General features: G+C 43.0%; 1 protein-coding gene across 2 annotated transcripts in view; it reads right to left on the bottom strand.

The window, feature by feature from the left end:
- Nucleotides 1–26,739, bottom strand: part of TUBGCP3 (tubulin gamma complex component 3) — a 101,445-nt gene that overhangs the window by 24,952 nt on the left and 49,754 nt on the right. The window contains exons 9-15 of one of the 2 annotated variants that reach the window (XM_075590687.1): nucleotides 26,096–26,164; nucleotides 23,372–23,498; nucleotides 21,930–22,096; nucleotides 14,204–14,314; nucleotides 12,299–12,407; nucleotides 999–1,188; nucleotides 631–766 (exon numbers count right to left, since the gene is read on the bottom strand). In XM_075590687.1, coding sequence (XP_075446802.1) covers nucleotides 631–766; nucleotides 999–1,188; nucleotides 12,299–12,407; nucleotides 14,204–14,314; nucleotides 21,930–22,096; nucleotides 23,372–23,498; nucleotides 26,096–26,164 — 909 coding nt within the window. Of the gene's footprint in view, nucleotides 1–630; nucleotides 767–998; nucleotides 1,189–12,298; nucleotides 12,408–14,203; nucleotides 14,315–21,929; nucleotides 22,097–23,371; nucleotides 23,505–26,095; nucleotides 26,165–26,739 lie in introns of both variants that reach the window. The other variant, XM_075590686.1, reaches the window with a different exon arrangement.

The raw sequence follows: 26,739 nt of genomic DNA, 5'->3' as shown, positions 1-26,739 counted from the left end.
CTTCTTATTTCTGGTAAATGGCCCCATTTGAATCATCAAGAGAAAATTGAGGTTATTATGTGCTCCGTCTAGCGGCACTTTAGGTGCCAATTCGAAGGATGTTTGTTTATTACATTCTATTAGAAAGGGAGGTACAGCTAAATTAAACACTGTACATGTTTTAGGATACCGGCATTTTTATGCAATTGCTAGGTATTAGCCTAGTACATTTCGGTATAGTGCAATACAAGCAAATTATATTTAATACATGGGGATTTTAGATTTTACATAAACAATTATGCACAAAAACTGCAGAATATATGTACTGTACTCATTTAATAAAGTAGGTGCCTTTAACTTAGAAAAAATTGTTTTCACAATAGCACTAGTTACATTTTGTCTCTGATTTGACAGCCATACAATCTGCCACTGGTTTGTAGGGAAACACCATCTCAGGGTTAGACAGAAGTGTAAATTATTTAGGCTGTATTACATTGCATTTACAACACAAGTGCAAGTCCTAGTCTTCAAAAATATGAATACAAAGAAGTGCAATTGCAGAGTAAAAGGACTGTGCGATGTTGATGCAGAGATTATCTGACGCTCTCTTTAGCAAATGGAAACAAAATCTGTCTACTGTAGTTTAAATACCTCTAGAAGCCGGACATCCAAACGCTTGAGTATTTCAGGATTGTCAAACTGGGCGTTGGTTGCTCTCACTGCTGTCTCAAGGATCCCTGTGAGATTATGTTGGTACAAAGTGGTGGCAGGACGGACCAGCTCTGGCCTAAAATGAAGCACACACACACAAAAAAGTAATCTACGCCAGTGCACTGGAAATTAGTAGACAAGTGTACGCATCGTATGAACTTTACTTTAACAGAAATAACACACAGCATGTTATTGTAAAGACCGTTATAAGAACTAATCAGCAACATAATAAGGACCTTTAAAAAATCTGTTTGCCGTAAACCATACAAATGTAGTCTTCCAGGGGGGGGGAAGTAGGAATGTCTTACTTAAGTAAATCCATTAAGTGGCGTATAAAATCTCCCTGTCCCAGCAGGAGATAGCGCCTCATGGCCTGCATGTGCTCCAGAAGATTGTAATTCTTATTTAGGACATCCAGCAGGTATTTGCTGGTCTCATGATAGGCAGCATCAATTTTGCCTTGGAAGGCATTTTCCAAATCTGTGAACAAGTCTGCAGCTGAGGGGGAAAAGTGAGAATGTTAATAATTGTAAATGGATTTCTGGGAGGTTGTTCATGTGGCCGTTTGATTTGCCATTGTAGGGGACAGGTCTTTCCCATGTCCTAATAAAAAAACCATCAGTTTTACGTTCTTACACTTGGCAAGAACATTAAGGTGACTGCCCCAAACCTCTGGAATGCCCTTCCCCTCAATACCCGACTAGCACCCACTCTATCCACCTTTAAGACCCACCTTAAGACACACTTGATTAAACAAGCATATGAATAGCACTGTAGAAAATACTGGACACACGATACATAAAGCTTGGCCCCCTGCTGACGCACTTACCAGAACTCCCTCCTACTGTCTCTGTACGTTCTCCCTACCTACTAATTAGACTGTAAGCTCCTCGGAGTAGGGACTCCTCTTCCTTAATGTTACTTTTATGTCTGAAGCACTTATTCCCATGATCTGTTATTTATTTGATTACCACGTGTGTTACTACTGTGAAGCGCTATGTACATTAATAGCGCTATATAAATAAAGACATACAGTACATACATCTCTGCATACATACTCCATAAAATGCCTGATAGCATTAGAAGTCTCTTAATGGCCCATTCTGTCATGTCCAATTGTACCCCAACTGAACACCTTTTTAACTGATCTGGTAGGTTTCCTCAGTCACACAGTTATACATTGTCTGACTCCCAACTTTCCCCATTCTTACTTGCAATACAACTAAATATAGGAAGTATTTTCAAAACTCTAATTTCACTACACATCCAAGCTCAACTCTAGCACAGAGTAAATAGATTCATTAGTGAAGACAAAGGCAGATTCTTCTCATGAGGCAAATGTCACTAAGCAGCTGCTTAACTTACTATTTCTATTGCCACAGGCATTTATCTGTAGCATGTCTGTTTTTGGCTACTGATCTACCCTCCCAAACACTTATGCCCTGGTATCAGTGCAGGCAGTGTTAGGTCCAGTCTGGGTTTTCCCCTGCAGAAAGCAGCTCCCTTGAGTGACAGAGAGAGGTGGGCCTAGGGTCTGTGTTCTCCTCAATCAGGGGCTCAGACCTGGGACCCTCCCCCAGGGAACTTAAGGGGCTGCACATGCAAATTTAGTGAGTGTTCTCTCCCCTGAGAGACTGTCCCAGGAAGTGTGTGTGCAGGGCTCTGACCACCTTCCATCCCCTCCCTTAGGGGAGTGGGGACTATACCCCTCATCCCATCAGGGGCTGAGGGAAGATATCAGAATAGACTCTGGAGGCTTCAAGCCCCAGGGTTGAGTCCAGGAACCATCCGGAGGAATGGACAGCCAAATCAGTTGTATGATGTATCCTGTGAGTTGAAGAATAAAGTTCCTGTTTTATAAAATATACTCCTGCCTGAGACTGCAATCTATCATGGGGAGTATCCGAGGGTTCTACTGCAGGGATTGCCTCCAGCACGCCAGGAGCCTGCAAGAGATGGAGGCGCCGCACCTGTGAGAGAGAACCAGCTATGACCCCAAAAGACTGTCCTGTCTTCCCCACTACCACCGGCGGAACCTCAGAGCTTCTGTGAACCAGCAGGTATGTAGCACAACAATAGAGTAATCTCCCAGAGGGTGGGGGAAAACCTTTTACATATCTAATATTTATATAGCGCCCTTATCCAATCCAAGGTGCTGCACATTAGTTAGTAAAACAAAGGTGTGGTTACATATAAATTTGATTAGAGAGTAATTGATCAGATGTTATTGTGGTGAGTAGGGGTGAGAACATTATGGTCGGGCTATGGGTTAGGTGCATTGAGATCTTGCTTGGTTGGCGGGCATGGGTTGGGGTCAGGTTTCTGGATTTAGTCTTGTCGGTAGCATGGTGATGAATCTGACAGTGGAGGCAATTGGATCAGTAAGGTGAGCGACTTTGGAGGGTTTTGGAGAGACTTTAGGAAGGGGTGAGTGTAGGGGAGATCATGGGCGTTGGGGAGGGTGGGTGAGGAAAGGTGTGGGATAGGAGGTTAACGGGGAATCATGGAAAGTGATGGAGAAGAGATGAGTCTGAAGTTGGCTTATGAAGATAGTTAGGGAGGGGGCAGATTGAAAGTGGTGGGGGAGCTTGCTCCAATAGAGGGGGGCGTGTAATGCAAATGGAGAAGGGAGTTACAATAATGGACACGGGTGAAGATGAGGGAGTGGATGAGAAGTTTAGCAAAGGAGAGAGAAATCAGTGGATGAATTGTTCTTATGTTGTATAGGTGGTAGTGATAGAGGTGATGTGTTGAGCGTAAAAGAAAGGGTCAAAGGTGACTGCAAGGTTGTCAGCAGAAGGGGAGGGGGTGAATAAGAAAGAAGATGATGGGGATTGGGGAGGATGTAAGGGAGGAGGAAACGGGAAAGTAGAGGACTTCAGTCTCAGCTGGTTGAATTTGTATTTAGTGGGAGGACATCCTGGTGGAAATGGCAGAAAGGCAGGCAGAGGTATGGGTGGAAAGTTCGGGTGAGAATAGTGGGAAGGAGAAATGGATTAGGATGTCGTCTGCAAAAAAATGGACGTGGAATCCATGGTCAAAGAGGGGGCAGTGTAGAGGGAAAAGATGAGAGTACCAAGGACGGAGCCTTGGCGGACGTCCACTTGGATGCTGGTGAGCGGAGAAGATGAATTGTTGAAGGTGACAGAGTAGGAGGGGTGGGAGAGATCGCATGAGAGCCATGAGAGGGCGGTGTCAGTGAAGCCAAGGTTGGTGAAGGTGGAGAGGAGAGGTGTGATCGACGGTGTCAAAAGCTGAAGAGAGGTTGAGGAGGATGAGAATGAAGGAGAGTCTAGAGTGGCGAGCTTGAGAGAGAAAGTTATGGATGATGAGGAGAATAGTTTTAGTAGAGTGTGAGGGACGGAAGCCAGACTGGACAATGGGAAGGAGGAAATAGGTGTGAATGAAGGTGGAGAGTTGGTTGTGAACGATGCACTCTGAGTTTGGAGAAGTATGGAAGGAGTAAGAAAGGGCACAAGTTGGAGAGGAGTGCAGGGTCAAGAGTTTTTTGAGGAGAGGGATGACTACCACAGTTTTGAAGGAGTCTGGGTATTGTCTGCTGGATAGGGAGAGGTTGAAGGTGAGATAGGGGAGGAGGGAGTGTGGAATGGGGTCAGAAGGTGATGTACGGTAGTGAGATGACAGCGTTGGATTGAAAGGATCATCAGAGATTTGGTGAAAGGAGTGGGTACGGGTGGTGGTTGGAGAGGGGTGGGGGGGGCAGCAGTGGTGAAGGAATCACAGATGTTAATTTTTTGTGAGAAGTAGGAGGCACGGTCCGTGGCTGAGAGGGTGGCTTAGATGAGAGATGGGGAGGGTCGTAGCAGACTGTTTAGGGTGGAGAACAGTTGGCGTGGATGGCGAGTGATTTGAGAAGGGTGTTATAGTATATTTCTTTTTGCAATTTGAGTGAGTGAAAGTGTATTGGTGTAGGAGGAATTGAAAAGTGGCGAGGATGGGGAATGGAAAGATTTCCCTGATCTGATCACTGTGTGAACGGAGAGATGGGGCGTTTAGAGTTGGCATGTGAGCCCGGGTTAGGCTTTGTGGTGGGACGCACAGGGTGGAGTGGTACAAATGAATTGAGGGATTCAAATAATGCAGAGTGAGGGTGGATGGGGCAGAGTTCAGTGGGAGAGAGGAAAATTATGTGAGTGGGGGGAGGAGTAATGAGGAAGTAAGGGAGGATGGATCCATGGATTTGAGGTTTCTGTGAAGGATGGAACTGGGTGGGGGTGAGGAGGGAGGATGAACAGTGAGGGTAATATAAAGGATGGTGGAGAGGAGGTGGTGATCGGCAGGTGGAACAAGGAGTGTGGAGGGGAACTCGGCGTGGCATCTTGCCGTGAGGATAAGGTCATGGGGGGGTGGGGGGAGATTCAGTGAGACAGTCCAAAGGAGGAAATGAGGGGGATGAAGGCCGAGGTAGAGGAGGGATGTTGAAGTTAGGTTAAAGTCAACGAGGACAACAAGGGGGTTGGGAGTGTAACGTACGTGCTTGCAACAAACTGGTACCGAACCGCAGGGCTGAGGTGGGGATGTATAAGCACTGACCTTCGGCCACGGAGTCAGGTCCGGAGTGCGGATTCCATGGTCAGACATAGGCAGGTCAGGATTGGAGAAAGCAGGGTTAATGTTATCCAGGCAGGGGTCAAGGCAGGCGGCACAGGAGCGGTGGTCGAGGAAACAAGCCGAGGTCATCAACAGGAAATCTTGGGTGAAGGTATTCCAGCCTAGGAGGCTAGAACCTTGAGAGAAGCCACTGCAGCTGAGAAGCTTCAGCGAAGGTGCTGCAGCGCGTCAGGAAAAGTCCAGGAGTCACAGGAACCAGAAGCTTCGGTACAGGGACTTCCGGACAGGAGCAAACTCCACTTGGAGGAAGCAGGAACCAGAGGTGCAGACACGCCACAGGAAACACTGGGGAAACCAGCGTAGCCGCTTCCGCGCGGCGAAGTCTGTCAGGAACAAGGAAGCAGCGCCGAGGCTACTATGCAAGAAGCCCTTGGGCAGCAGGGGACTAGGAGCAGGATACAAGGCACCAGGAGGCCTAGCAGGCCAAACAGAGAGTCTGTGACAAGCACAGTTACTTGCAACATGGATTGCAAAGTCTATGTCCAGCAACTTCCTGAGGGCGGGGCAGTCACTAAATAGCACAGGAGGCCAATCAGGCCAGAGCTGCACAGGAGGCAGCAAGAGGCAGGTGATTGCAGAATCAGGGAATAGATTGTCTGGAACCTGCAAAGCTCCGGATGGATGGGCTCCAGCCAAACCCAGGGGCAGATTACTGATATTACCCCACCCTTTACGCGAGACCTGAGGACGAGCAAAGATAGGATCCTACAGAGGTCTGGGCGACATGGAATTATTTCTGAACCCTCTGGGTATAGTTGTAGATCTGCGCCGAGGGCGTTTGTCAATGAGCGCTTTTTTCAAACGGAAAAGCAGTGGCACTGCAATCAATAGTGGGTCAGCACCCTTAGGTAGGTGAGGTCTAGAGAACATCAGGTCCGAAGTCTGGGCATCCACATAGAACGCAGTAGGCACGAAGGAAAATGCAGAGAGAAGCTTGCCCGTGCCCAGATTGAGAGCACAAGAAGCAGGGACGGGCACCTCAGGCAAGGCAAGGAAGTCCAATAGGAGCGTTGCAGTCTTTGACGATGACAACGTGAAATCCAGAGAGAACACATGAGGTAGTACAGAAAGTTCCATGAGGGATAATCCTAACTTCGCAGTAGCAGTCATGCAGTCTGTAGCGGTACCTCAAATACTGTGGAGGAGTCACTGGGAAACAGTATTGCCTGAGGAGTGGGAATCCCAGATTCAGAGGTAACATGAGGTACTGTGGGGGGAATAGGGAGGGATGGGTGATGCTTTACTGTGAGGATCTTAGGCTCATCCATGGTTATAACAGGACGTGCAGAACAGTCACTGAGTATTTGAGAAGCAGCAAGAGCCAAACAAGGTATTTTGATTGAGTCAGAAGGCATTGCGCTAGCCTCTGAAGTGGATATCTGTGAAACAGCAAGGGCCAGAGTAAATGCGTCAGTAGAATCAGAGGAACTTGCGCTTGTCTCTGAAGGGAATAATTGTGGAACAACAATAGGCATAACAGAACCTGGGGGGGATCTTCATGGCAGGAACCTTAGAAACAGGGCTAGGTGCATTTAACCATGCGGGGACATCAGGAAAAACACCTCTTACAGCAGGAGTTTTAGTGACAGACAAATCACTTGCTACAGGAGAAGCAGAGGGAGGAAAACATGTTTTTTCATCAGGAGCTTTGGAACTTTCACAAATGAACTCAGGAACTGCTGGAAAATCCTTGGGATGCAGTAGCAGGGAACTGAGAATTTGCAAAGGAATCAGAGACAGAAAGGCTGATCTTTTGCTGTTTCTCAATCTACCACTTCAGAGAAGAGCCAAATGCTGTGGGGGGCTCTAAAGAAACAGGCTTGGAGTCAAAGGCAGAAATCTCAAATGTCTGAGGGGCAGCAGTGATTACACTTGCTCCTGTAAAGGGTTTAGAGAAAAGTGCACTGGTCTCTGAAATGGGCGTGTGAGAGTTACGGCTAGGTACTACAACATGATTACGAAACTTTGACAAAGATAACATTGACTCAGAAACTGGAGCTTTAGATGCAATGGCAGAAAACTCAGACATATCAGAGAGGGTACTGTTTAAAGCATGAGTTTTAACATTAGTGATAGACATATTACATACTACAGGGGAATCAGAGAAAGGGAAGGCTGCTATTAAATCAGCGGGTTTAACAGTGGTACAGGTTAACACAGGAAGTGCTGGAGAATCCTTAGATGCAATAACAGGAATTTGGCACTTTGCAGGGAAAGGAGAAAAAGGAAACTTTGACTTAGAAACTTGATTCTGAGATACCGTAGCAGGGGGCTGAAACCTTGCAGTGGAAGGAGTGAAAGAGAACTTTGAGTTGGAAACCTGAACTGTCAATGCAGGAAGGGAAGGCTCTAAGGAAAGAGATTTAGAGAGACAGGCAGGGATTTCAACTTTCTGAGAAACTGGAGGGGTAACACTAGGTGCTGCAAAGGTTTTAGAGACAGGGACGCTGGTCTCTGGAGTGGGAACTTTAGTTGGGGCAGAGCGGTGAAAGCAGTAAATCCCAACAGGCTCGGTAGCTTGAGCTTTAGGAGGAGCATAATATGCAAGGTCTCTCTTTAAACCCAGAGGCTGAGAAGTAGCATGGGTAAAAGCAGACCCTGCGTGAGAGTCAGAAAAAGGAGAGTTTGACTTTGAAACTGGAGGCATACAGTAGTAAGTTCATCTTTGGCTCTGGGGATGCAAGATTGGCTTGGGAATTACAAAGATACACAGAGGGAGGCTCAAAGGTTTCATTAGCAGGGGTTAAAGCAGGCATAGCTTTAGAGTCAGAGGAAGGGAAACTTGAGTTTGAAACAGGGGACTTGAAAAATTCCTCCTTTAACTTCTGATATGCAACATCAGCTTGGGGATCCCAAGAAAATCAGGGTACCCCAAGGGGTCTTGTAGCAGGACGTGAAGCACAGAGGGGCTGCCTCGTAGCAGAGAGGGAGTCCAGGGACTGATAATTCTTTTTCATGAGCCGGTCCAAGGTTAGGGAGAATCTTTCAGACTGGGACAGGTTTTTAGACTGGGACTGGCTTAAACCCACCTCAGCGGGGTCAGAGTTTGTGGGGCTGGACATACTGTAACGTACGTGCTTGCCACAAACTGGTACCGAACCGCGGGGCTGAGGTGGGGATGTATAAGCACCGACCTTCGGCCACGGAGTCAGGTCCAGAGTGCGGATTCCATGGTCAGACATAGGCAGGTCAGGATTGGAGAAAGCAGGGTTAACGTTATCCAGGCAGGGGTCAAAGCAGGCGGCACAGGAGCGGTGGTCGAGGAAACAAGCCGAGGTCATCAACAGGAAATCTTGGGTGAAGGTATTCCAGCCTAGGAGGCTAGAACCTTGAGAGAAGCCACTGCAGCTGAGAAGCTTCAGCGAAGGTGCTGCAGCGCGTCAGGAAAAGTCCAGGAGTCACAGGAACCAGAAGCTTCGGTACAGGGACTTCCGGACAGGAGCAAACTCCACTTGGAGGAAGCAGGAACCAGAGGTGCAGACACGCCACAGGAAACACTGAGGAAACCAGCGTAGCCGCTTCCGCGAGGCGAAGTCTGTCAGGAACAAGGAAGCAGCGCCGAGGCTACTATGCAAGAAGCCCTTGGGCAGCAGGGGACTAGGAGCAGGATACAAGGCACCAGGAGGCCTAGCAGGCCAAACAGAGAGTCTGTGACAAGCACAGTTACTTGCAACATGGATTGCAAAGTCTATGTCCAGCAACTTCCTGAGGGCGGGGCAGTCACTAAATAGCACAGGAGACCAATCAGGCCAGAGCTGCACAGGAGGCAGTAAGACAAACACACAAAAGATTCCCTCATAAATGCACTCAGATCTGGTAGAAGTGATGTAGTCTATTATAATCAATTTATTCAATGATAAAATAATTGTTGTACAGAGGGGTGTGGTAAAGAAGTCCAGGGCCACCCCCTAATTACATACCAAAAGAACTTCCACATTTGAGTAAATGGGGAAGAAAACTGTGAGAAACACTACACAAAATCAAACGGTATAATGGCTAGTCTGTATAGGTAAATTCCTGCAGAAAAAAGTACTAGCATGAAGTGAGGCAGTACTATTATCTAAAAAAACAGCAGTCTGTAATATTGTAAGGCTGCCGATACTAAATCTGGAGGAAGAAAATATCAAATAACAGAAAATAGAATACCAACAAGCTGGCAAAAGTAAACTGCCAGACTAATCTGGTGTGATAGTGTAGGTAAATAATCAGCGTGTAGTCACAATACAAAACACACTAAAATCAATCTGTATGATCAGCATAATACAATGAGAGGTAAAAATAGTAGAAGTATAAGATCCTAAATAGGGCTAGCACAAAATGTGCATCCATATAGCACAGAGGCACGATTCACTGACCGTATCCAGTTATAGCCTCTTAACCCATAAACCTCATGAACCCTCACTATATGAGAGCAAGTGTATTCCTGATCGTATGGTAGGATCACAACACATGTAAATCAATGCTAGTATCGGTAATTACCTTATAATCCTCACAATAAAACACTTAGTGAATATATCGTAGAAGTGCACATGCTGATGATATACAGAGTAATATGCTCAAATAACATTCATAGTAAGTTTAAACAGAACACATAATGCAGTGAACTTGGTAAACAGCAACTGCCTGTGTACATACAGAGACACGTGGAGTCCCTGAACACTCCCTCAAAGCACATACTGGCATGATGTTACCAGTGAAGGGCTACAAAATGATACACTTAGCTTAGTTTGTAGTCTTCAAGTGTTAAATCATGCAGCCCATAGAGAGGAGGGGAACAGGAGCCCGAGCAGCCGTATAGCTCTGTGATCTCTGTGCCGAGTGACGTCACGCCGTATGATCACCTGACGTACGTTTCGTGCGATGGACGCACTTTCTCAAAGACGTCACTCGGCACAGAGATCACAGAGCTATACGGCTGCTCGGGCTCCTGTTCCCCTCCTCTCTATGGGCTGCATGATTTAACACTTGAAGACTACAAACTAAGCTATGTGTATAATTCTGTAGCCCTTCACTGGTAACATCATGCCAGTATGTGCTGTGAGGGAGTGTTCAGGGACGCCACGTGTCTCTGTATGTACACAGGCAGTTGCTGTTTACCAAGTTCACTGCATTATGTGTTCTGTTTAAACTTACTATGAATGTTATTTGAGCATATTACTCTGTATATCATCAGCATGTGCACTTCTACGATATATTCACTAAGTGTTTTATTGTGAGGATTATAAGGTGATTACCGATACTAGCATTGATTTACATGTGTTGTGATCCTACCATACGATCAGGAATACACTTGCTCTCATATTATAGTGAGGGTTCATGAGGTTTATGGGTTAAGAGGCTATAACTGGATACGGTCAGTGAATCGTGCCTCTGTGCTATACGGATGCACATTTTGTGCTAGCCCTATTTAGGATCTTATACTTCTACTATTTTTACCTCTCATTGTATTATGCTGATCATACAGATTGATTTTATTGTGTTTTGTATTGTGACTACACGCTGATTATTTACCTACACTATCACACCAGATTAGTCTGGCAGTTTACTCTTGACAGCTTGTTGGTTTTCTATTTTCTGTTATTTGCTATTTTCTTCCTCCTGATTTAGTATTGGCAGCCTTACAATATTATAGACTGACGGTTTTTTTAGATAATAGTACTGCCTCACTTCATGCTAGTACTTTTTTCTGCAGGAATTTACCTATACAGACTGTAGCCATTATACCGTGTGATTTTGTGTAGTGTTTCTCACAGTTTTCTTCCCCATTTACTCAAATGTGGAAGTTCTTTTGGTATGTAATTAGGGGGTGGCCCTGGACTTCTTTACCACACCCCTCTGTACAACAATTATTTTATCATTGAATAAATTGATTATAATAGACTACATCACTTCTACCAGGTCTATCTGAGTGCATTCATGAGGGAATCTTTTGTGTGTTTGTCTTACTATCCCTTTGTCCCTTTTTGCACCAGAGATGACCTCTGATTATTTTCACATTACTCTATTGTACTGCAGCTGATGCGGGAGCTTTCCCCCCTCTACCCCTTTTCCCCTTCTCTTTACTGCACAGGAGGCAGCAAGAGGCAGGTGATTGCAGAAACAGGGAATAGTTTGTCTGGAACCTGCAAAGCTCCGGATGGATGGGCTCCAGCCAAACCCAGGGGCAGATTCCTGACAGGGAGAGGGTGAGAGTGGAGAGGAAGCAGTCAAACTCATTGAAAAATATAGTGTGGGTATGACAGGGGGACGATAAATTACGAAGATTGTGATAGTAGGAGGAAAGAGAGAGCGGGCATGGAATTCAAAGGAGGTAAAAGGAATGGGAGGGAAGGGGGGGTTTGGGAGCAGGTGTCAAGGATGAGAAGACAAGGAGGCCAACTCCTCCTTCAGTGCATAAATAATACATTTTATTTTTCAAGCTCGACTTTCATTCTACAGAGTTAGTTCCATATTTTCTTTTTAATAGACCAATAACATTTGATAGAAAATCTAGACAGGATTTTTAGATGGACCACTAAAGATCTGCAACAAAGGAATCGGTGTGCATTAAACGAGCACACAGGTCCCGGGACTCTTTAGCCAACCTTTCTTGGTGCACAATAATCTTGGTTCATGACATGGAAGTTCAAACTGGTAATCAAAATTTGCTGATTCAATCATGAAATATGCACCGACATTCTAGAGCAGGGGTGGCCAACTCCAGTCCTCAAGGACTACCTACAGGTCAGGTTTTAAGGATATACTCGCTTCATTACAGATGGGTCAGTCTTTGACCGAGCCACCTGTTGGATATCCTTAAAACCTGACATGTTGGTGGCCCTTAAGGACTGGATAAGTTGGCCACTCTTGTTCTAGAAGAAATAAAAAATAAAGCCAATGTCATGAGACGTCATCACCACGCAAGTCTTCATGAACTCGCATACTTTGAGAATAGTACAATAAGGCCCTTGTTTTATCGTAGGAAAACGGAGCCTACCATCTTTTGGAGATTCTGCAGCTTTGGCCACAGCCATCATCTTTGCAGTGGGAGTTTGATCATGGCACACCTGGTGTAAAAAGTTGATGGATTTCCCAATCAAGAGAACCTAAAGAAAACAAAACCAAAAGCATAATGCATTTTCAATGACACTTTTTTTTTTTTAAACCATTTTTGCGGCCGAGGTGCCAGAAAAGCATTGCTCTGCAGCAAAAACGGTTAAGCCGTCGTATGGCAGGACCAAGCGATTCCAGTGAGCTTTTGACTGAATAAACACAATACGCTGCTTTAAGTGAGTGCTAATGGATATCAATTGTACTGAATCGCAAAGATCAATTTATATAGATTCTTTTCTTCAGGGAAACTCATCAATATGCTTAAAATAGGAATATTTCAACAAGAAAAGTCAATCCAGAAAGGACATCAACTTCTTAAATAAGAAAGGCTTACTTTGGTTATGTGCACTTAAAATGTATTCACTGTGAGAAACAGTGTTCGGATTACATTATAAGTGGTGGCAGTTATAGGAATAGCATTTCCCAAAGGCACCGATTGAATCTGACAGTCACACTTGCATAACAACAACAAATATTTGTAAAGAACACATTTCCCCCCTTTAATCAACGATTAAGTGGGGGGAGAGGGAAGAGAAGATTTTTCTTTTCAGGGGGGATATGACAGTTAAATGTTTCCTCCCCCCTTGCCTCAATCGCTCACTGTCAAGAGTTAGTAAGGAAGAAAGTGTGACTGTCTGTGCAAGTCCTGCTCATCATAGAGACAGCCCACAAGAGAGAGGAGCTACAGGAAATAAAAGAAAAAAGTTTCAGCAAACTAAAATGAATGCGTATAAATGTATTCTATTTCTAAAAAACAAAAACAACAAACAGTATTATTACCATTTTGACTCTAGAATAGACTGTTATCTTATAAGGGCTTTAGATGTAAACCCTTTCCCCCTCTGCTCTGTCAACACATCCTTCTTTCATTCTATCTGCATGTCCAGGACATGCTTGAAAACGAGAGGTAACTCGATGTATTACTTAAGTAATAATCTCCGAAGAGAGATTATTGGCCAATAATGCCCTGGCTGGAAGAGTTGAAGGCCCTGTTCTGAGGGGATTATTACTATTATAGGCTAAATGTAGGCTTATTTAATAAATAATAGACACTTTTGTATAGTTAAATAGATTTTTTTTAATTAAAATAAAATGGTAAATACATGAAACCATCTCTATGTACGCTTACTGTACACTGCAGCTATCTATATCCACACACTGCCGCCCCCTCTGTGTACACACACACAGCAGCTCAACACACACAAACTGCTGCTACACACACACAGCACACCACACCTCTACACACACACACTGGAGCTCTAGTCACCCAACACAGCACCTTCTCTACACTCACATGGCACCTCCTCTACACACAACACAGCACCTCTACACACACAACACAGCACCTCTACACACACACACACACACACACACACACACACACACACACACAAAACACAGCAGCTCTACACACACACACATGCTACACCCATAAACACTGCTGCTAACACACACACACTGGCACTCTATACACACCCACACAGTAGCTTTATACACACACACACACACACACACACACACACACACACTGCAGCTACAATCAAAAAACACTTTCCCCCTCAGCTTTGTCAACACATCATTCTTTCATTCTATCTGGACATACTTGAAAACGAGAAGTAACTCTCAATGTCTTCATGGTAAATCATTTTATAAATAAATAAATACATGCAAGGTTCTAGCTTGTAGACATAAAGCAGTGTTCTATTAAAAGCAACGTGTTTGCCACTTCTTAACAGAACTCCTTCACCACACCTTTTTAGACTGAAGGATTTTCTGATATTCACCACACCTTTTTAGACTGATCCATGGTGACAAAAGAAGGAATCATAGATTTCCTCAGAGTATACTTGTCATGCCACAGCCGGTCTGTTTTCACTGTAGGGTCAGACGCTACGAAAAACTAAAAAAATAAAATAAAGACAGTATGAATTTGTGAAACATTTAAATATCTTTTTTTGTACAAATATTTTTATTACATTTTCAATTGAGGGGTACAAAAAAGTGGGAAGGGGGGAACAAAGGAGAACCATCAAATCACAGGCAATGTACTGGCAATAAATAGGCATTGCCAATAGTTGTTATTGGATAATTATTCACTTTAGTAACCACAGTTTTGCCCGACTTCTACTTGTCTTCCCAGAGGTTTTTTTTTTATTTTTAGCTTTCCTATCAATCCCCAGGCCCTTCATGCATTTGTCCAGAGTTCCCATATCTTATGAAAGGATCTCACTCTATGACACAACAGGGAGAGTATTCTGCTTCTTCCAGAAAGCTGATATCACACATCTTGCTGCAGCTAGAATATAGGATCAGTTTATGTTTATTACAGTAATCAATATCTTCCATTGGCTTTGCTAGTACTATAGTTAATGGATCCCATGGTATTTGAATTCCTATTGCATCCTCTACCCTTCTTTGTATTAACTTTCAATAAGTGTAGTAGAAAGAAGGAGTACAGCCAAAATCCAGGAAGAATAAATATTCCAGGGCAACTCTAGATTGCATAAAAATGATTTATTGCACAAGCAGCTCACGATGGCAGTGTAGAAACGCAGAGGGACTTTATCGAGGTATCGATACTTTCACTAACTCTGAATCTTGGGGCATATCCACCACATTTGTACAACGGTCACTAATCTGTCCACAGTTTCACCAGAAGATGTTTGAGGTGCCCGGGTAAATCAGGCTTAGCCTCTTTGGACTAAGTGAGAGGAAAGAAAGAATCCCTATATTGTGGCACTTAGAGAGTGCACCCAAACTAAAACTTAATATCTATTGATTAATCTTAAAATGATAACTGTTTGGAATAACCATAGATGCAGGACAAATTGTTATTAAAATTAATAAAAAAACGGAGAGGTGGGGTAGTACATAGGGGGATTATATATAAACCCTATTGTCAGTCTATTAACCCTTGAAAGGTTTGTAAGTGTTTAGAGAAGTATCACACAGGTAAGTAAGGTGAGGATAGTATTATATCCCTGATCCCTTGTGGGAGCAACCATAAGTTTACACAGGAGAGAATGAATATAGCTATACAGATAGACACATATGTTCAGGGAAACTGAGTTAGACTGTGTGCTCGAGATGAAATGTCTTATTTGTAAATACCTAAAAAAAAAAAAAACCTCTTCTTGCAGAAGGGCATACTTTATACTTTTCTTAGGTCTTCGAAGGTAAGTGGATTGCCCTCCAATAGATGTCTTAAATCTAGAATATTCCTATTTCTCCACTGATCTAATGGTTTTGAATTAAAATCCTGGAGCAACGTCAGGATTATTTTAGATTGGTCTCAGTCTCGAGGGGTTTTGGATTAGGCTAAATTTCAATTTAGATTGATACCATATATTCATTGTGAAGCTAATCACCTCCGAGTGCCGTTGAAGCATTGGTTTTTTTAAATCCATCCTTTTCTAACCACAGTAATGCTGGTAGTGAAATTGGAACTGTCACCGACTCCTCCATCCCAACCAACAGTATATTTTGGGATTTGAATGGCAATAAGTACAGTAGTTTGTTTCAGATGACACGCAAGGTAATATTTCTTTACCAACGTGATTCGCCCAAGCCAGGAAATCTGATATTTATTCCATACGATTAAATTCTTGTTAATCTGAGAGAAGGGGTCTGGAAAATGTTTTATTAGGTTTTGGTACTTTTATGAATGGTAAACCTTCAGGTATTTAATTTTTGTTTTCTGTCATTTATAGATTTTTTTTTAGTTTTTTCAAGGTTAGTTTTATACCCTGACAGGACTCAAAACTCAAGAACTACTTGTACATTGTGTAGAGATGTCAGAGGGTTTCTAATGGTTCAGATGATATCATCCTCAAAGAGCGATAAGTTATATGTTTGATGCACTATTGGGATTCCTTAAATATTTGGATTTCTCCTACAGTAATAGCATTTCTATACAGGGGCTTTGTTGGATTTCTTTCTTTCTTTTTGATTATTACCATTAGTTCTAAACTAGTAATTTTTGTATTTAATACATGTATTTTGCCATCTTCATCCGAAAATCTAGGCAGTCCACGAGTTCAGAAAATCCTCCATTTTGTGGAATAGATCGTTATTTTGGCCAGATTTGTCTTTAAGGTTATACAGTATAGGCCAGAATAGAAGTTATAAAATGAACAGCAGGAACTCTGCCCGAAAAATAACCCACAGGAATATCACATTGCATTTGTTCAGAGTTCATAGGGCAAACTGCCACCACATCTTCAAGTTCATGGCATTTATAGCATTCAATGTACTTCCCAAAACTGGGTCGGGGGTTTTCTCTAGTCTATTGGGAAGAATACGTGCCGGGATGGAGGACCGGACAACTCATCGAAACTTGAACTCCGGGACATCTCCACAGCAGCAAAGTGACGTCCCACTAAAGCGACCGCCTGCTCTGTGTTTTGGGGGTCATTCTGGCTGACCCACTTCTGGACGGTGCGAGGAAAGCCCCGCAGGAACCAGTCTATGATGACCATTTCAACGGCGGTTGTAAATGCGTCTGGCTGGAGTCATTTCCGCGCAGAGTGGACAAGGTCGTAGAGCTCAGGGCTTGTAGCCTTTTCTGCATCGTAACACCAGGAGTAGAACCACTGGGCCTGAACTGCGACGGTGACACCTAGCCGTGCCATAATCTCAGCCTTCAGGGTGTCAGTTCTTCGCTTGCTCTGGCTCCAGGTCATAATAGGCTTTTTATGAGAAACCCACCAGGAAGGGGGCAATTATTCCAGCCCACTGCTCGGATGGCCATCCTTAGCGGGCTACTGTAAGCTCAAAAATCATCAGGTATGTATGCCTCAACGTCATCGTCCATCGTCATTTTCTGGATGAGGTGAGACTTTATCTGGTTAGCGACCTGTGGGGCCCCGCTAGTCTGAGCGGTAATTCTCTCTCCCAACACTTGGAGCTCCTGGTGTAGGTGAAGTTGCGCCTCATGTTGCTCTTCTTTTAGAGTCTGATGTAGGGATAGCGCCATCTGTTGTACTAACGCCGCCGTAGTTTCAGTTTCTGACTTTGTCAGCTGCAGTATATTCTCATCATGGGACTTTCACAATTGTTGCAATCCCTGCATTAAAGTAGCAGCACACTCTGTTTGGCTGCGCTGTAGAATAGCCGTATTCTCTGCTTGAGCATGCTGTACCGTGGTGAGAAATTCCTCCATAGTTCCACTACTCAGTGCCTTGTGGACTGCCCGCATTAAACTCCACCAAATTGTGATGTCTCCTTCACAGCGTAGGATCTTATGTCCCAGATCAAAGGCAGGAAACTTAAGAGTTTGGTGCACAGGGGGTTTATTTAGAGGATACAAATCAGGAACAAAACATAAACAAACAAACCTAACTCCACTTCGGGGAGTGCTGCCTAATACATCTAGTCGCTGGCTAAATGTGGGAGAGTTAAGCTCTTTCCCCACTTTGCACCCTTTACCTGTGGACAGGCAGCAGCTCCCCTTGCAGTCTGTCACAGGGCTGTCTGTGTACAGTATGTGTGCCTTCAGATCAGCACAGCAGCCCAGGAAACTGTCTGTACTGCCTTTTACATGGTACCTGATTAATTAAGGCTCAGGAGAGGGAAGGGAGCACACCCTGGAAGGTGCTGGGTCCTATGTACCTCCCCTCAAACACCTTCTGCTTCAGCACATCACAATATGTATATATGTGTATGTACAGTTGTGTGAAAAAAGAAAGTACACCCTCTTTGAATTCTATGGTTTTACATATCAGGACATAACAATCTGTTCCTTAGCAGGTCTTAAAATAAGATAAATACAACCTCAGATGAACAACAACACATGACATATTACATTGTGTCATGATTTATTTAACAAAAATAAAGCCAAAATGGAGTACTTAGTTTTTCACACACAGCTTCTCCATTTTGGCTTTAATTTTGTTAAATAAATCATGGCACGGTGTAATATGTCATGTGTTGTTGTTCATCTGAGGTTGTATTTACCTAATTTTAAGACCTGCTAAGCAACAGATGATTGTTATTATTTCCTGATATGTATGTATGTATGTATGTATGTATGTATGTATGTATGTATGTATATATATATATATATATATATATATATACATATATATATATATATATATATAACGCTATATCAGTATTGCTGACCTGAAGAAGAGAGGAAAACTCTCAAAAGCTTGTCCTATGACAAATTGTTAGTCCAAATAAAAAAGGTATCACCTAATACTGAAGAACTCATTTAATCTATTCTGCACTATAAGTGTGGTGTGTGTGTGTGAATTATTATTACTGTATATTTTTTTTACCTTTGCCAGTGCTTACAAGAAAAAAATAAATATGGCTGCAGGGTCACCCAATCACAACTAGAATGTTATCTCATGGCTTTTTATTGGCCACCAGAGTGAGGCTGACCCCAGTGTCCTTATTGTTTCTCCAGGACAAGAATTCTTGTAAGGGAATGAAAAATGAAATAAATATTTAAGGAACCAGGGCACCTCTTCCCCTGTAGCTTGGAGTTCCGCAGTTTTGCTCTAGGAGACCCCATGTTATGGATAAAAAAAAATGCGCACGGTGTAGTACGGATTGCGACTTTAAGGTTTCATGAATGTTGATGCACAAAATAATGGGGTCACTATTATGATGGCAATAAACAAAAAAAATGTGGTGAAAGTAAAGGTATTCATAAACACCACACATCTACCATCAGAACAAATCCATGGTGAGTGCTAATGGCAAATTACATATGTTTATAGTGCATAGCATCTTCATCAGTCTAGCAATATACATATGGTTTCATTTGCTACATAAAAAACAGCGTGTGAAGGTAGTTTATTTTTATTCCGTTATTACCAATCACACCGTAACAAGAACCTGTTGTGGGGGGGGGAGAAAAATCCTTAAGGAACTAAATTGGGGCCTTCATATTTCCAACACAGAAGGATTCAGGTGATTGATTATGGGCATTTCTATGAAATGCATTTCAGTCATACTGTAGGTGTGCCCACTGTCTCAAAGACAGTTCTGTCATTAAGGGTTAAGAAAGAGCATCACAAGACTTCTGCATAATTGCAGTTACAGTGCAGCTTTGCATTTACAACTGGTACAAAACAAAACAAAAAAAGAAAAATCAACAATTCAATACGAGAGGACTGTTTGTTAAAAATTTTGGGGGGGAATTGTCAAGAAAACCTCAAATAGCTTGCATTGCAAAGTGTAATACTTTCTGAACCCCTACAGAACAGAAAGGCACAAAACGCACACGAAGCAGCAAAATAATCCAACGGCACGATCATTAGTGGATCAAAAAAAGAACAAAAGGAATCAAGGTCATTATGCTTCTGATGTACTGATGCATTTCCTGCTCAAGGTTCTCAGATTCTCGTCATGCAGAAAACAAAAGGCCAAGCACAGAAAAGATAATTGTACTATGATTTCTCATTAATTATTGGATAAAGGCCAAGCAAGTAAAATGTAAATAGCAGAAGTTTTTATATACTGTTTCAAGCTATTAAACATACCCAAATGGCCTTACTTCTCGACATGTTTATGGGAAATAACGTGCGCTCCAACAGATATATTTATTCTGAGCAATTTTATCAAATGCTGTGTGAAGACACTTGCAGCCAGCTTCCCTCCCATGCCTCCAGGACATCAGGAATAGGCAACATAACCACACACGGATAAGTGCTGCATCCTGGATACCAGTACATCCCATCACAATACACTGCTGTGCAACAGAGCGATAGAAGGGATCAATATTAAATCGGATATTCAAGAAAAACAGATTATTTTGCCTCACAAAAGGTCAGCAGTACGATCTTGTCTCGGGCATCCACCCAGTCAGTATCAACGTAAGATAGTTCAAAATGACTTAGCAAGGGGAAGACTTGGCATAATAACTTTAATAGTTGCTGTTTGCAAAGTTAGGATATGTTTCCATAAAAGACTGAAAGGAAACAATAGACAGTAAATATGCAATAAAAGCTCTGTCACATAGGATGGTTAAAGGCACGACATTGCCGTCATAACTGAGGGTTCTTACCGACTGTTGGAAATATAGCCCACGGGTGTGTCAAAAAGCTTTAAAATGTCCTGATACTCTTCAGCTTTACTTTCAAATTTCGGTTCACCATGTTTACAAACCAACATTAAAAAAACAATATTAACAAATCCTTGATGGAGAAGGATTTAGGAGTGCTTGTAGAAAGCAGGCTTAGCAATAGTTCCCAACGTCAGTCAGTAGCTGCAAAGGCAAATAAGATCTTATCTTGCATTAAACGGGGAACGGATGGAAGGGAAGTAAACATAATTATGCCTCTTTATAAAGCATTAGTAAGACCTCACCTTGAAAATGAAGCACAGTTTTGGGCACCACTCCATAAAAAATACATTATGGAACTAGGATAAGAGCGACCAAATTAATAAAGGGGATGGGAGATCTGACTTATGAGGAGAGGCTAGCTAAATTAGATTTGTTTACATTAGAAAAGAGGCGTCTACGAGGTGATATGATAACTATATGCAAATATATTCAGGGGCAACACAAAAATCTTTCACAATAACTATTCATCCAAAAGGCAGGACAAATGACATTGGGTCATCCCTTAAGGTTTTAGGAAAGGAGATTTTACCACCAACAAAGGAAAGTGCTGTTTACAGTAAGGGCAGTTAAAATGTGGAATTCATTACCCATGGAGACTGATGGCAGAAACAATAGATATCATCAAAAAAAAATCTTCTAGAAAGGATACCAAAATAAGTAATCATGGGAAGGATGTTGATCACGGGAGAAATCTGCCATTATTGAAGTTAGGAAGAAATGTATTTTTCCCCTTATGAGACCCGTACAATGTTTCACTGGATCAATAATACTGTAAATACAAATATAGGATAAGTATAGGTTGTCTAAATTTAACATAGGTTGAAGTCGATGGACATGTATGTCTTTTTTCAACCTTATCCACTATGCAACTATGCATCTTAAAGGTGTCAGATAAATACCAATGCTGCAAAATTAAATAGGTTTCAATGTTACCTCTTTATATATTCTAAATAAAAATAATGACATGGCATGCACAATTCAGGCACATAAATTCAGCAACTAAGGTGAAAAGAGAGCACAAATGTCCAATAACATTTGAACACAGTTTACTACAAACTCTCTCCATTTAGTTAAACTAACCCTAAATTCCAGATCTGCTTCTCCAAGATGCGATAACGGAAATGCTGAAAGTCAAGCTAAAGTAGTTCGGTCCCTACACAATTTCAACCTGTACTAAATATCTCAACAAAAATAGACTTCTAACTTTGACATTTGTAATGTATAGGATTATCCCAAAAATAAAAAATAAAGCCACCCTTTTTACATTTGAGATATATGAAAGTATTCTGTTTCAACAAAAACAAGAAAAAAAAATGAGCAAATTATGTTATACTCAAGTACAGAGGATCAGGCAGAGCAAGGTGGACTTTGAAACCATAAGTTGCATAATCAATAGGAACCAGGGTTTAAATTTCAGATCTCGACATTAACGGTATACCTCATGGTAAGTGTCCTCCAATTCTCCATCATATATCCAGCGGTAAAGGAAATTAAGAATAGGGTGCGAGACCAAGCCGAGAATGTGCTGCACCAGTGAACGCATGTATGGATCGCCCGTTTTAGTGTAAGCATGAACAGCTGATGCAAGCTCTCCTCCTTTCCTTCCTGAAAAAGCAAATGCATGCACACAAATCAGTAAATACAACGTTAAACTTCATTTAATAATGCAAGCGTGCATGCTTTTCAGACCAGGGTCACTATTCAAAAATTTTATTCTGCAAGTAATGTTCATCAGGCTAAAAGCATATCCCGGTCATTATACCTCAAGCAAGTAACACAGCAACAGACTAGCCAGAATAGCGACTAGCGCACACAAACACATGGTGCAAAAATTGTTGTTTAGTATACAAACGCGGGGGGCATTTGTAGTTATTTCCTGAGGTACAAAGTTACATTACTAATTTCCTTTTGTGACTTTTTGTTACCAAAGCAAGCAGTTTACATGCTTGCTGCCTATGGTTAAGCCAGGGATCCCCCCCACCCCTGGCGTCGGCAGAACCCCTGGGACAACTCCCCCAGCTGTCCCAGGGCCGGCGTACCCCCATGCAGCAGTGAGCCGGTGGCTCCCGAGCTGAGCAGCAACAGCCGACCGTCACTGCGATACTTCCTCTCCCTGCTCCTGTCTGTGCCGGAAGTCGCAGGCTCAAAGGTTAGCGTGTAGAGTGGGCAAGAGAGTGTGAGGGGGGAGGGGGGAGTGGGGAGAGGAGGAGAGTGGAGAGTGGGTAAGAGAGTGTGAGGGGGGGGAGGAGAGTGTAACATAGGCAAGAGTGTGTTGTTAGGAGGGGGAGGAGAGTGGAGAGTGGGCAAGAGTGTGGGGGGGCTGAGAGTGTGGGGGAGGGACAGAGGGAGGAGGAAAGTGTGAGGGGAGAAGAAAGAGAGAGGGAGTGTACGGGGTTAGGTTTGGAGAAGAGGTGTAGGGAGTGTAAGGGGGTAGGGGTGGAGATGAGGTGTAGAGAGCATGGGGGGGGGAGGAAGAGAGAGCATAAGGGGGAGGGGGATAACATGAGGCGAGGGAACAGAGGAGGGAGGAAGAGACCGGGAGGGTGGGAAAGTTTGTGGTTCCCCAGGATTTCACAATCTAATTCTAGGTGACTGAGGTGATACGTTCTTACTCAAGAGATAAGCAATGCCTATTTCTGCATTGTCCCACTTATCAAATTTCAAATAGATACAGGAAATTTAGCAGCCGCTTTTCTTCCTTTACCCCTCATGTCCAAGGGGTTGAAACAACAATTATATATCTATATACTGTACGACATAAAAATTACAATTAAGGTTCTGAAAATAACCACATTTGCACAAACAAATAAGAGAGCTTGAAGCAAGAACAGAGACACACAATACAAAAATACTTTTTCAGGAATTCTAGCTTTTCTTCACCTTGACAGTGGTCAACAAGTGCCGCAAGTGTCTTCAGTCTAATTTTGGGATCATACGTCCACACCAAGAGTCGTCGAAGTGTTAAACTGCTTTCCAGTCCCAAATTGACACCTTGGTCGTCTTCGACCTGTAACTGATTTTAAAAGATTTGCCCGTTAGCCTGGAATGACATGCCACTATGTATAGATACGACACATGTCTATGCCCTGGTTCAGACAGTAAGCTTTCACACTTGGTATGGTTTCTTTACAAGAGTAATAAGGTGATTATCATTTGAATGGACAATCCCTGGTAGCAGGCCAAAAGAAACATGGTGTAAAGAAATGAACAACCTAATTGGTTTCCTTAAATGTGCCGATTGTTAAAAATTTGACTACATTTTCTTTATTTTACAATTAAACATAAAATGCTGTAGGGGTGTCAGAATAAGGGTGTTTTTGTCAATCCTCTATCCGTATCCAATGCTATCCTCAAAGTTCCTAAAAGGTAGGGAGAAAGGGCTATTTGCCTGCAAAACACACAATCACTTCACACAAAAGGGAGTAGGGAGTAATCACAGGAAATAAACACACAAGACTTAATGAATGGTCCCTAGAATGGGATCCACAACATATGTTAAGGAATGTCTAAGACTTGGGTATTTTTATTATTATAATGTATCTTTAGCAGGTGATATTGAACTTAACACAGGCCCTCGCTTTTCAACTCTATCCCATACAACATAGAATACCCCCCTTCAAATTCCAAAAAGGTCCATCTGTTGCCCATATAAATATCCGGAGCCTGCTGCCCAAACTGGATGAACTAAGGGCATGGTGCATTATGCATAAACCCAAAGCCATCATTCTCACAGAAACATGGCTAACCCCTAAAACCCTTGAGGCAAATATCGCCATTCAGGGATACTCCATTTCTAGGAAAGAAAGGTCAAAGAGAGGATGGGTGTTAGTTTATATTGCAGACACCTTACAATTTACCCTGCTAAATTTCCCCCCCAAGCCCACCCTCTTGAAATCCTAGTTGGCAAAACGCTTTTCTAAGCACGTTCTGATTGCTGGCATATACCACCCCCTAAAGCCCCTTTACAGTCCCTGACTGATATCACCCTGCTTCTTGGCTCAATTTCCTCTCTGAATGAGAAGAGTGAGCTGTTAGTTCCTACTACAACTACAATTGGCTCGACCCTAAAAATAACAAAAATCCAGATACAACTCAGCTCACTAAACCTAACGCAACTTATTTCCCAACCAACATAGACAAACCTGAAATCTCACAACCATTCCTTGCTAGACTGGATTTGCTCCTCTAATCCCAGCAGAATCCAATCCTCTGGAATCCTTCCTGACATTTTCAGTGACCATGCAATAGTGTACTGTGTAAGGAAAATCAATCCACCCCAATCAAACACTAAAGTTCTCCCCATTAGAACATTTAGAAACTTTAACCCACAACAGTTTCAGGCTGACCTTACCAGCTGCCCTTGCTACAGAATCGACTTAATTACCGACCCCGATTCTGCACTCGACTATTTCCCAATCTGAGTTCTTAAAACACGGATATCCATGCTCCACTATGCAGAATAAGAGTACGGGGGCCCACCTTCCATGGGTGACAACTGACCTTATAGTGCTCTACCATCCTCGGGATGCCTTGTGGAAAAGCTACAAAGTAACTGGCACTACCAAGGATCTTAATAATTACAGATGCCAGCAAAATATGTGCACAAGGCAAACAAAACACACAGCCCTAGCCTCTCCGACCTTGAACACGTACTTGAATCTGACAGACTGACAATTTTAAACACTGACTAGACTGTAGCAATGGTATTTGGGACCAAGTCTACATTTTTAAAGCTTCCAGTGACTGAGCTCCGGATCAGAAACAACGCCAATACAATCCTAGCCCCTGCTACTAGTCTTAAATACTTGGGCTTTTGGTTTGACTCCCATTTAACAATTGGGTTGCACAATGATAGTTGTCCAGATAGTTGGGGAGCGCAGGTGTATGCAAAATAGAAAAACATACAAAATATAGTGCAATACATTGCATGCACATTGATACCCTGACATCCAAAACCTATGCCAAACTAGGTGTACTTTATAGGAACAAATCCTCCCTAAGTCTGCTTGTCAGAAAGCGTATCGCACAGCAGATGCTAATGCCAATTATCGACTATGGGGACATAGTATATGGCACGGCACCCCAAACCAACTTAGCAAACTTGATATCATCTACAATTCAATTTGTCATTTCGTTCTCCAATGCAACTACAACACACACATCACGGTGAAATGCTCAAAGAACAAGGTTCAGCAAAGTATCCGTCATCTCCTCCTTCTCTTACCCTGCACCCCAAAACTGGAACAATCTACCAGAGACTCTCACAGCCACCACCAGTCTAAGTTCTTTCAAAACTAAAGCTGTCTCACATTTTAATCTGGGCTGTAACTGTTAAATATGCCTATAACATATCTCTAACTGTACATGCAATGTCTTGTATATAATGTATAATCGTGCTCACTTAATGTAACTATGTATTTGTAAAATTAACGTCCATGGGGGTTTCTGTGCAATAACAACAAATAACCCCCTTAGTCTGCAATACCACAAGCCCTTTTCATAAATACAGTATACAGCATGAATGGAAAACACTTGACGAGTCCTTTAACCCAACGTTACCCAAATTAGCTGCTGCCCTAAAAGGTTTGTTTAGTTGCGTTTTACCTGGGAATGTAAAACAGAAAGGAGACGGTAATATTCTTTCAGCTCCTGATGTAAAGCGGCACAAAAACTCTGGTGAAAGAAAAGCATCATATAAACAGGAATACAAGCTGCAAAGCTCCCAAAGAAATTCATAAAAAGCGCATTTATTATACATGGAAGACAAATCATATTTACTTTATAGTGGGAAAGCTGGCAAACTCCTGTATTGTACCCATTCCTATACTGTAACATACGCCTATCTTATACTATATTAGTGAAAGCACTGTATGTTTGCCTGCCTGGATGTCCGGTGTCCCTAGGGGAAATCTCATTGGTCCCTTGGGCCGCCCGCCCCCGCACACCTCTCATTGGCCTGAGGCGGAGTGACGGGCCAAAAAAAACACACCCACACACACACACACAGTGTCACCACACACACACAGTGTCACACACACACACACACACAGTGTCACACACGGCGTTACACACACACACACACACACAGTGACACACACACAGTGACACACACACACACACACACAGTGTCACACACACACACACACACACACACACACACACCTCCCTGAACATCGTGACCCGCGCGCACCTCCTCCTCTCCCCGTGTCTCCCGCGCTTTCACCCCGGTCCCCCCCCCCGGCGCCGCT

The sequence above is a fragment of the Ascaphus truei genome, chromosome 3 (genome assembly GCF_040206685.1).
Source record: "Ascaphus truei isolate aAscTru1 chromosome 3, aAscTru1.hap1, whole genome shotgun sequence".
In the NCBI taxonomy this organism is placed as follows: domain Eukaryota; kingdom Metazoa; phylum Chordata; class Amphibia; order Anura; family Ascaphidae; genus Ascaphus; species Ascaphus truei.
The sequence above is the reverse complement of the archived record's forward strand: the minus strand, read 5'-3'. Positions and strand labels throughout refer to the sequence as shown.